A 12,053-nucleotide genomic window follows, 5' to 3' on the forward strand; every position below is an offset into this window, starting at 1 on the left:
ATAACTTAGACTGAATAGTATGGTCCAATCTTATGGCTGGAACTAAGGACTTTAGCACATGAGGCTAGAAAAGCAGAATTTTAAGAGGACAAAATCATCTTTGGCTGGTACTTATCACATTAGTCCAAGATCCAAATCCAAGGAGAGATTTTAAAGGGCAAGGTGAGAGATTGCTAGATGTGAAATGCTCTGGACACTCAAAAGACATTACCTGGCATCCTGTTAATGACACTTACATACACCTTTTTGTTTGTTGTGGGGGGAGGAATTCACTACCTCTCTCACCAATATAACAATTATGTCATTGCTTCTTGACTACCAACTGCTAAGAAGTGGCCATGAGCCACTTTATAGTCATGGTAGTGGGAGCAGTGAGAGATACATGGGTTTTAAGGGGGATGAGAAGGGAGATGGGACATAGTTTTATCTGGGTGGAATGTTATGCCCTGCTTCCTGAAGAAGGATCACAGCAAACAAATGGCACCTTTAGAATCCAAAATATAGATGTTCTACTTACTCTGATAGACTTCTTTTTTCTGAGAAAACTCTAAGGATAAACTCTCCCTCTTGGTGAGGTTCATATGTGGATGGGATGATTACATACTCATTTGGAGGCAACCGAAAGCGTTCAGCAACTTCCCTCATGTTTATGTAAGTCTTACACTTCACCTTTGAGGCAGTATAGAGGAAAAAATCCTTTTGCAGATGCTTATTGTCACCCAGCATCTTAAAACATAAAGAAGTAATTGTCAGTAAACCCTTTCTAGAAATGCAAAGCAGCATACAATACAGTGAATAAAGCTATGTTATCTTGCACCAGAGACAACTACCTTCATCCAGCTATACTTAGCTATGATTGAAAGATCAGCCAGTATTCTACATCAGCTATTTTGTTAAGCATACTAAGTATACTCAGCTAAGTAAACTTTCTTGTCACCCTGCAACCTAATAGAAATGCCATCAATGCAAGCTTTGATTGCAGTAGAATGAACTCCCTTCTTGCCATGTAGCTGATACTCAGTGAAGTAGGTTTTGAGTGGGAGTTACAATCATGGCAATAGTGTCACAGTTGTGACTAAGTAGTGATCATGCATATGGAACAGTTACAAATGAATAAATCTAGGTAGCTTTTCTGTATTCATGATTGTCACGTGGCTATAATATATTCTTATATTTTAAGTTTAATATATTAGATATATTTTCTATACATAGTGCCCAGAAATGTTATTTCTAGTATACTTCTGCCCATTAATGCCATACTGTAGTTAAGTGTGCTACTGAAATTACCTTGTTGCATATACCTGCATATACACACAGGACTTTATCACACAAGCCTCATTCTTGCCAACTAACAAGATTTCCTTATTGCATGTCACCTCACTAGCATGACAGGGACTGTTTCTGGCATGGATTGTTCCTCACATTCTCTTCCCCGCTCCCCCATAGACCTGCCTTCCTGCCCTATGTTCTACTCATCATGTTGTTGTTTTCTTCTTTTTTTTTTAAAAAAAAATAATTATTCGTAATAAAATTCTGGAGTTATGGTAATGTGAATTACTGAAACAAAAATGAAAGAAAAGAAAGTGGAGGGGAAAAGAAACAAAACTACCTTGTTTGGAACTAGTGAGGGGGAGTGTGAGTGGAGGAGAAGAGAGAAGGAAAGTAACACTGTGTGACTGCACAATCTTGGAACTGCTGCAGCAGGAACTTATCACACATGAAGACTAATGGCAGTGTGATTAGGAGCTTATTGACAGTTTCCCCCATCAATGAAAGGGTGTGTTCTGACCATTCTTTTGGAGTCACAGTAGCAATGCGACAGAGGTGACATTATGTGATAAGTATTGCCAAAGGCACTATTGTTCAATTTTAATTGAAATTTAAAAGCCACATGTGATAAAGTCAACAGGGGGAAATGCAGTATTAAAATATGTCTATATTCACAGGTGACTGAACATTTATGCACATTGTTAAACATAATGAGACAATTTAAATGGTTGCAACAGCACACACACAAAAAAAAGTATTCGAGAATGCCGTTGAGGATCAGCATTTGAAACTATTACATCAACACGTCTTCCTCCACTCTGGTCATACCTCTTTTGGCACCTGAAAAAAAACAAAAACAAAGTACAAGCGCTTAACATGGAATGTGAAAGGTATGAACACATCACAGGAACATAAAAAAAGTCTTTCACTATTTGGGAAAACAGAATGTGAAATTATATGCCTCCAAGAAACACCTATTAGAATGAAAGATGCAAGACTACTGAAGAACTCTAAGGGGCTGAACAGATCAGTAAGAAACACTGGCATCAGGGTTGAGTGGGGGCACGGTGCCTACCTGCCACCTGCCCCAATGCCGTTGTCATGCTGCTCACTTACTCACATGGCAGGTCGCATCATATTATTTCTTTGGCGCAGCGTTTAGATGCGCTGCACCAGAGAAACCCAGAAAAGCCACTGCAGCAGCAGCAAAGGCGGCTTTTTGCTGCTCTATAAAGGAGCAACATTTTGCTGGATTTTTTAGAAACAGCAAAGTGCAGGATTGGGCCTGCAGCATGTGGTTGCTGTAGCCCTGATCCGGCACTGAAAGGGGTGGTGTTATGCAGCCCCTTTAGGGCTGTCTGTTTAGGCCCTAAATTAGGAAAAGAGTTTATAACAGCAAGTGATAAGAAGAAGAAAGGAGTAGTTCTATATGTAAAAGAGAGTATTGAGGCAGAAGAATTATTCACAGACCCAAATGAACATTTTATAGGAATCAAAATTATGTGGAAGAATAAAAAAAAACCATTGGTGGTAGGACTATGCGCATTACTAGAGAATAAAAGTAACTTTTATGCCAAGTTAATAGAGAAGATATCTGAATTTGCTCATTACAGCACTATAATAATGGAGGACTTGAATGGGGTGGTCGACCCAAAATTAGATAGGAAAGCAGAAAAAAAGGATAAAAGAAAATCAAGGGAAACTATTAGGAGCAGATGATTTCAATGGTTGGAGAATCTCAGATGCTGAAACCTTTTGGAAGATCATTGTAATAGGAAGTTGTTTCTTCTTTCTTTTTGACTCAGCAAAGTGTTGTTGTAGAGGATGTAATCCTAAAATGTTCATATGGGTAACTTTAATGCTGCATTCTATCCGAGGATCGTATTCCAATGCCATTTGTTTGCTTTAATGTCTGTGCAATTTGAAATACTTCAGTAAATTTATCTAATGTCCACATGACTGTGGCTGCTTCCATTTTTGCTTCTTTCTCCGATGAGGTCTTAACAAGTTCCACCATTTGCTCATTGGTTAATACTTTCCCATGACCATCAATATGTCCCAAAAATAACATACAAGTTGCTTCAGGCCAAGACTAAAGGCCTATATTCCATTCTTATTCTCCTTGAATTGTCTGAAGCCTTTGATACAGTTGATCATGCTCTTTTGTTAGATTCACTTTGTGACTTAGGGTTCACTAACTGCATTCTCAATAGGTTTTCATTTTATCTTTCAGGTCAGTCATTTAATGTGGTAGCAGATGGTCATGCACACTCTTCCTTTTCCCTTTCAGCTGGGTTTGTCAGGCCTCCATTCAAGCCCCTTTGTTGTTTTCTCTTTACACATGGACTTTAGGTAATCTTATCAGTTCGTATGGGTTTCAACATCACCTTTATGCTGATGATACTCAGCTTTACCACTCCACTCATGAACTTTCTTTGGTTATTGAACATCTCATCACAGCATGTCTTTCCAGTATCTCAGTATGGATGCTTCATCGCCACCTTAAACTTAATATGGCAAAGACAGAACTACTCATTTTCATTTTCAGTTATTTGGCTGAAGAAAAAGTTTTTGATAACATCAGTTGGCTATTCATGAAGGAAGTGATCAATAAAATGGCAATAGATGAAAACTTTTTCAGACGGAAATATGCCATATACCCAAAACAAAAAGCCCAAATATTAACAAATGGAGGGGGCGGGGAACAAAGTCTGCTTTATTCAGAGGAGAACCAGACAGGGATGCCCCTGATCCCTATTACTTTTTATTTCTGCATTGGAGATTTTGACTAATATAATCAGAGAAGATAAAGACATATTGAGTGTGAAGCTTAAAAATTATGAATTTAGACATCTTCTGCTCCTAATATTGACATCCTAACATGCACAACATATGTTCACAGCATTGACATAGAACTATCAACCTTCTCCTGGCTGTACAGTTCAGAACCACCTTCTGATGACCCTCATTCTGATTAAGTTTCCTCTTCTGATGATACCTATACATCAAATTTAATGTGGGTCAATATACTGATGGCATTTAGTTTCCATTTTACTCATTTTGGGTAAAAAAAGGTGTTTCAGATTAGACACAAAAATCGTATTATGCAAAGGATCCTGGAACAGATCTGTCATGCAATATGGGGTCCACTTGTACTGTATTCACTGTATCCACCTCTTAATCCAGCAATTATACTAAACCTGGTAGTGATTTTCTCTATCCATGTTGCTGGAATTACAAATATAGTATACCCTCTGCATCGGTGGACTTGCCATCTGCAGATTTAACCATCCACCGACAGCAAGCCTCTGCTTTTATTTATGAATACATGCATGTGCAGGTGCCGCCACCATTAAGAAAAATGAGACTTGAGCATGAGTGGATTTTGGAATCTGTGGGGGTGAGGTCTGGAATGGATCCCCCATGGATACGGAGCTCCAGCAGTATACTGTATTTACATTTTATAAGAATAACTTTTTGAAGCAACTCATGACTGATTGTACATTTTTACCACAACTAAATGTTAACAATTGTTTAGATCGTGCTGTAAAATACAAGCAACTGAGATACCTTTTACTGAAATGTATTTAATCAACTCTGTTGTAAATGAGGCAGTGGGATGGGATAACATAGTAGCCTGGTAACTATGGTACCTCATAGATGGCAAAACCAATTGTGAGAAAATTGGCTCCAAGCCTACGTTCTTTCCTCCTGTTTTTCTGCATCAGTGCAACTAAGAAACTGCACACAACTTCACTGTCTTCTGGATCATCATCTTCTTCCAGAAGTCTCAAGCGAAACTGAGGATTGGTCCAAAATGTATCTGCAAAAATAAAATTACATAGTAATTATATAAAATATGAAGCACTAATAAGAAGACTTATTAAAGTTTTGCTCAGGGAACAAAGTCATCCTGAGTTTGAATATGTTCCTCCATCCTTTGGCTGCCATTTGAATCCTGACTTTCTTTTTTGCTTCTGTGTCCTCCTGACCTTTTCCTTCAATCTGATTTCTGGCCTGATTTTTGTTTCTATGTCTTGGCTTATCCTTTAGTTCTGATTTATTCTTTGGTCCTGTTATCTTTGTCTTATGACCCTTTCTTTCCAGTTTACACTTCAGGGTGTTCCCTGTGCCCCTGCTATGGTGTGAAGGGAACTTAGCTTTCTCCTCAGTGTGATAGTCTCTCTCTTCCTTCTCTTTCTCCCCTTTCAAGCTTTTTTATTTCAGAAAAAGAAGATTTCAAGCCCTCAAGCCCTATATAATGTTTATGTATATATTTACATAAAACTTGCAAAGTGTGTTTACATAATGTGACTTAGAAAAAGTTAATGCTAGCAGTTCTGCACGAGGCCTAGTTGTGAGAATTACTGTTTTAAAGAAATGCCACTCAGTTAAAGTAATAACAAAAAATGAATTATGTACACTTTTCTTTCTTACTTGATTAAGGTTCTAATCTTCCTTATCCATTCATGTAGGATAACTATTCTAAAAAGGAAGGCATAGTTTCTTTGATTTTATAGTATAGATGCAATGTCTTAGAAAAGAGATTTCCTTCTGTGTTTGAGAGCTGGAGGAAGCTACAACCACCACACTAAGGTCCTCTCACATGGCCTAGCATGGAAGTCACCATCTTCATTTTTTCTTCTTTTTCCTTTTCTAGAAACCTGCAAAGTTTTCTGTAGGCTTTTGGAGTTGCAGCCAATCCATGATCAGTGACTTTGTTCTGTCAGCAGTGTCTATCTGGCTGTCTAGTGGCTCCTCCAGCATTTGGGGTTTTAATGCCTTTCCACTGTTCCATTGTGTTTTTTATATCTACTCATACCTATTTGTTTTTCTTCTTATATTTTCATATGTATAATTTATGTGTATTTCCAGGTTTCTCTCCACAATCTTGATGATGTGGCATGGAGCCCATCATCTACTTGGTTGAGGATTCCCGTTAAGACCATGAGAGTACAGATGAGAAAGGTCATGCTCAGCTGGGGGCTGCTGACCTGCCTCATATCCAGGTAGGAGGAATAACAGACAGTGGCTTTACATCCGTATGGATTCCAATAATATCACTTTGTGGTTCCTCAACATCATAGGTCACAGTTGATGGTTTGATCTGATAACAACCAGATCCTTTCCTTATGTCAATCTCTGAATCCTTTCCTTATGTCAGGATAATACTACTCAACCATATGTAATAAAGTTGTGTCTTTGTTTATCCAAACCATGTTGTTGGGGGGTAGGAACTTCCTTCCCCCAAACCTAGTGAGCCCATTTTTTTTTTAAAAAAAACTTCTATCTTATGTGCTTTATTAGATAATGCAGTTGTACTATATTACCTACCTGGATAGTTACGGCAGCCTCCAGCTGTGCAGCCTCGCACCCATCGCCCTTCAGTGACTGAAACTGTCCATGTGTGAAGTTTATCACCCTCTAAAGCGTCAGGTGTGATATTACATATTTCAAGCTTTGTGAAGTACCTCAGGAAATCTTTCCCAGATATCCTAGAGGCATAAGAAATTAGAAAAAAAATCCATAAAGATTATATATTGGGTTTTTGGAATGACTATCACTGTATAGACTAGTTTTGAGAGGTTTCGTTTCATCCCTTAGCCAGGCGCTTAAGAGCTATACAGTATATGAAACATGGGAGATTATCATACATGACTATCTCCAACAGGATAGATGGTCATTTAACCTATCAATTATGGATCTTACCGCATTCACCATAGGCAGCCCATATGCAGCCCATATGCAACCTGGGCTTATCCTACTATGGCTTTTAAGAATGGGAAAAATCCCATTCTTGAAAAGCTATGGGATAAGCATGGGTTGGATATGGGCTGCATATGGGCTGCCTACAGGGAATGCAGTAAGATCCATCATTGATGGGTTAAATGTGTGTCTGTCCCATCGGGGATAGTCATGTGTGATAATCTCCATGGACACAGGAGTCTTCTGAAAGAAGAAGAAGAAGAAGAAGAAGAAGAAGAAAAAAGAGGCGTCATTACCAGAACTCCCCATCCTCTGAAACTTTATACTGCAGTCGGGTCTTCTCTGAAGAATCAATAACATTCCATTCATCTGAACTGCAATGAAATTGAGAAGAATCTTGTAAAGTTCATAACTGATTTAAGAATGAAGTATGTCATTTCTCAAATTGCCAGTTAGTGCATAGCTATTATTGTAGATTATCTCTGAATTTAAAGTTTATCCTGCAATGACTAAACTGTTAAATTGCTTTACTTTAACATGTACTGCATTCAGTTTTTAAAACTACAAATGCATTATATTTACTAGTTAACACTGTTATTGCCAAGAAAGTATTGCAACAACCCTTATCCTGTTTTAGATTGCCTCTATCAACCATATGAGGGTTCTTCAGGCTTCTTGCTATCCCTACTCTTGTCTCAAAGTATAAGAACCAATGCAGTAAAAGATAAGGACTCAAGTCCCATTGATTTTAGCAAAAACGTGTTGAAACCTAGTGAATTAAATTTAAAAAATCCTTGCTATGGAGTGAGTTATGCCCTTAATTTTTAGTTGTTGATATCAAAACCATCTTCAAAGAACAGTCTTTAAAAATAAAATACAAAACAAACAAACAAAAAAACCCAACCCACTACTTACTATTGAATTAGATGCAAGACAGTACTTTTTCTGGACAAGCCATTGAAAAATCAGTGTTTATTTAACAAAATTACATTATTTTCTTTAATTTAACAATATGACCTCACTCACCGGTCACTCCAAGCTCCGTTCCATTCTACTTGTCCCCAAGGATTTCTTAACCGTATCAGTTTTATTTTCTCTCCTTTAAATGTTGTCTTAGAGGTAGCAAATACAGTGTATATAATTAATTCAATAACTGAATTAAATGAAACAGTACACAGCACCTTACAGACTCTAGCATAAATCAAAATAGATGTTGTTATCAACAGATTCCCCTTAACATAACCAATTTCTTTTCTAAAAGTAATCTATTGTACTTCTGCCCTTCATTGATACCAGCTAGTATCTATTCCTTCTTTCATAATGACATTGTTTCACCCAGGGCTGCATTAAGGTTTTCGCACGCTTTAGGCACTTTTGTATTCTACTCCCCACCTTGCCTCAGGATATCACTAGGAACAGAAAGGAATCATTCTAAAACCTGTCCTATTGACTTCAGTAATATTTTCTTCGTACTAGTTTGAGACACAGTTGGTGCACTGCAGCATTCAGCATTGGTTGTGTTCTGTGGTTATAATCAAAGAGATCACTGCAGCCAGACAACAATCAAAAGTCAATCACATCTGTGGACACACACACACACACACACACTCAGCCCTCCTTATTCACGGATTACTTATCCACAGATTCAAGCATCCACGGCTTGAAAATATTCCAAAAAAATATAAATTCCAAAAAGCAAACTTTCATTTTTTAATTTTATATAAGGGACATCACTTTACTATGCCATTGTATTTAATGGGACTCAAGCCTCCACAGATTTTGTTAACCATGGAGGGTCCTGGAACCAAACCCTAGCAGATGACAATGGCCCATTGTATGTATTAATTGCCACCAATCGCACCCAGGACAAGAAGCAGGTCCCAGGGTAGTAGCAGAGGCTGTGGTGCCAAGGCCTGGTCAGCAAGCATGCATTTTTCCTGATTTCGCTGCCAAGGTGCTCCCCTTTAATTAAAAATGCGGGAGATGCAGTGGCATGCACTGTAGAATAATGCACAACTGGAGATTGGGGCTTGCCCACCACTGCTCTCTCCCTGCCCCAACTTGTCTCATGGAAGGCAATCCCTTCAAGTAAGGGAGACAGTCTGGAACAGAATCGCAATGGATATTAAGAGCAGACTGTACTTAACTATGTACTTAACTAAGTAACTTCTCCTGGCCTGACCCAGCAAAACCTGAGAGAAACATGATTCAGCCATGCTCTCCTTCTCCCAATGCAGATGTTGCCCAGTAAAGCAGGTGAGAGAGTGAATTACCGTTGTGGTAATGATAAATCAATGATAAATGATACCTCTGTCAGATAGCTCAAGTGCCACAATAAACTCCACAATAAACTCCAGTTCCCAAGATTCCTTAGCACTGAGCCAGGGCAGTTAAAGTGATCTCAAATTGGATTATTTCTGCAATGTGTTTTGGACCTAAGTTAAGCATAAGTTGATATAGGATACTGGCTCATATTTTCTTATATCCTAATAAAATATATTTCTGACTTATTACTTTTATACTGTATTAATAAAATGAATTCAATATGTACCTCTTCCACTCCTGTAACTGAATAGGCATGGCTTAGAACCAGTCCATTAGCCATGCGTCTCTCAAAGACTATTGGAGCTCTAGCCTGTAAAACACAGGAAAAGCATATTAAGGACAACTTTTTCACCATTTTTTAAAGGGCAATATATTATGCCCATCTGCATTTTGTACTGCTTTGCAAGGTTTTGTGAATACATGGTTATTAATACTTGTACACTAGAGAAATACCAACCTGAGATACTTTGTCCTCCATAGGTGGGGTTGAGTCATTCTGTGCTCCACAATTCATATTGTTTAACATTTGGGTAATTAATAATCCAATCTTAGTTGTGGGAGTATTTTCATAAATAAATCCATTATTATCCTAGAACACAAAGAGGATGAAAAAGAAAGAAACCAAATTTAGCTCTAAAAGGAGAAAGGCATTTTCATTAGTTTGCTCCTTCTTGCTCATATGAGAAGAGGAATGTTTGCTTTGATCAGTGGTGCATAGTGATGCAAAAGCATTGTGTCTCTAGAATTTAATGCCTAATTAATATGATTAGTCTGTTAGAGGCAGTATCATATCATGTCAACATTTGGACATAATATAATCCATGGGCTTGTTTATCTTATTTGTTTGTCCAAACATGATCTTGTTTATAAAATAAACCCTGAAACCATAGTAAGCCCTATGTGGCCCCAGCCTCAGTTTGGGGAAGCCTGGGACTGCTTGGGCCAGAGTTTCCATTCTCACAGAATACTAGGGACCCCTTTTTACTCTGCTACCAACAAAATAAATTTATTAAGTTTGCAGTTTTACATTGTTTTGTTGGTACTCCCAACCATCAGCCCCAAAGAGGGGAACATAAGGTAATAAAAAAGCAACTCAGACTTTCTCCACTCGGAGAGTAAAAGAAATAGTCTTCTTGTTTCCCATTCTTCTCTATCCCCTTCAGAGACTCCATCCTTTGTCTCCTCTCAGCCAGGGTTTCTCCAGGGGCTCCCACTTTGCTTTTTTGTTCCCTAATGCAATTGGCACCTTGTAGCTGCTCTGTCTTGGCTTTCTGGGGGGCTCTGAGGTGCACAAGTGAACCCCTGCCCCTGCCTGCGGTGACTTATTTGGCCCAGCCCACCAAAGGTAGAAGGTTGAAAGAGAGGAATATCACACACCAGATGGATAGACACAATTGGGGGGGGAGGGGGTCATGGGGGTGAGTTTTCAGGACCTAAGCAGAGCAGTGGAAGACAGGTTTTTTTGGAGATGTCTCATCCACAGCGTCACCATGAGTCAAGGGTGACCCAAGTGCAGTTAACAACAAAAAATATATATTAAAAGGGCATGTTTGCTTTTAGCAAATTATACTAGTGGTTCAGTTCAAGCTTCCAGTTTGATTTAAAAGCCTCCTTACAACCAGTACTATCATCATCCACACACTTCCTTCTCAGTTCTTTTTCTGCAGCAAACCACTTTTATATCCTAAGATACTCTAGAGATTATCACACCCGCAAATCCTGCTGGGATAGATGCGGTACTGAAAACCCAAAACCAGGTGTTATCGCACACAGTTGAGGCTAGGTGAGTGCAATCTGTCTGCAACCCAGATCCCAGCTGCGCTTATCAAGGAGCTTTTCAAAAACTGGAGCTTACCATTTTTGAAAAGCTCATGGATAAGCGCAGCTGGGATCTGGACTGCAGACAGGTTGCACTCAGCCTCGGCTGCATGCAACTTTTCAATTTCTCATCTATCCTGGTGGGATTTGCAGGTGCAGTAATCTCCTCTGTTGTTCTGCTTGTTCAGCAATAAAATTTTCACTTTGAGGAGAAAAGAAGTGACTTTATTGAATGAGTGGTCAGTTTATTCAGGGACATCAGAAAGATTAACAAAGAAGGCTAGAAAACCATGAGGACATGCAGAAGTGGAGAAAGGGAGAGCTGTCCTGGGTTTGTTTTTTCCCCTCAAGATCAAGGGTGGTGGTGGTGGTTGTTGCCGCCCTGATCATAGGAAGGAGCGGGATATAAATAAAAACTTTATTATTGTTGTTGTTGTTGTTGTTATTATGACAGGTGACTTGGAGATCTCTCATTCATGGGGTCACCATAAGTCAAAGTCAACTATAGCAACAAATCTTTAAGGAGGATGGGTTCATGTTTCCTGCCACAATTTAGAACAGCTAGTGATAAGAAAACTAGAGTTGTGGTGATGGTTTTTCTGCCCCCTGCACTCCAAAAGGCTTTGGCATAGCAAATAGATTATTTACAGAGTTTGGTGGGAGTTAGGGCAGGTCAGGTTTAGAAACAAATCATAATTCCTTGAAATTTTAATGGTGCTTTAAAATACACACCTTATAGTGCCACCAAAACAAAATATGTTTTGGAATTATTCCATCTTTCCCTCTTTAGCAGATTTTACTGGGAGGGAAAGATGGAGGAAAGTGCTGGTGCCAGATTTGGGAGTGAAATGTATAGTTAAAGTGCCATCACAAAGAAGACTTTCTCCCATTTAAATGTGAAAAATAATTAATCTATATACAGAGTCACAGAGAGA

The 12,053-nt window shown here is 38.8% G+C and overlaps 1 protein-coding gene across 1 annotated transcript in view; it reads right to left on the reverse strand.

The window, feature by feature from the left end:
* CAPN3 (calpain 3) overlaps positions 1 to 12,053 on the reverse strand; it is a 43,474-nt gene that overhangs the window by 21,710 nt on the left and 9,711 nt on the right. The window contains exons 6-13 of the mRNA XM_042445427.1: positions 9,758 to 9,889; positions 9,527 to 9,610; positions 8,002 to 8,087; positions 7,272 to 7,349; positions 6,604 to 6,764; positions 4,923 to 5,092; positions 2,098 to 2,109; positions 518 to 726 (exon numbers count right to left, since the gene is read on the reverse strand). Coding sequence (XP_042301361.1) covers positions 518 to 726; positions 2,098 to 2,109; positions 4,923 to 5,092; positions 6,604 to 6,764; positions 7,272 to 7,349; positions 8,002 to 8,087; positions 9,527 to 9,610; positions 9,758 to 9,889 — 932 coding nt within the window. The remainder of the gene's footprint in view (positions 1 to 517; positions 727 to 2,097; positions 2,110 to 4,922; positions 5,093 to 6,603; positions 6,765 to 7,271; positions 7,350 to 8,001; positions 8,088 to 9,526; positions 9,611 to 9,757; positions 9,890 to 12,053) is intronic.

This window comes from Sceloporus undulatus, chromosome 1 (genome assembly GCF_019175285.1).
Source record: "Sceloporus undulatus isolate JIND9_A2432 ecotype Alabama chromosome 1, SceUnd_v1.1, whole genome shotgun sequence".
Classification (NCBI taxonomy): domain Eukaryota; kingdom Metazoa; phylum Chordata; class Lepidosauria; order Squamata; family Phrynosomatidae; genus Sceloporus; species Sceloporus undulatus.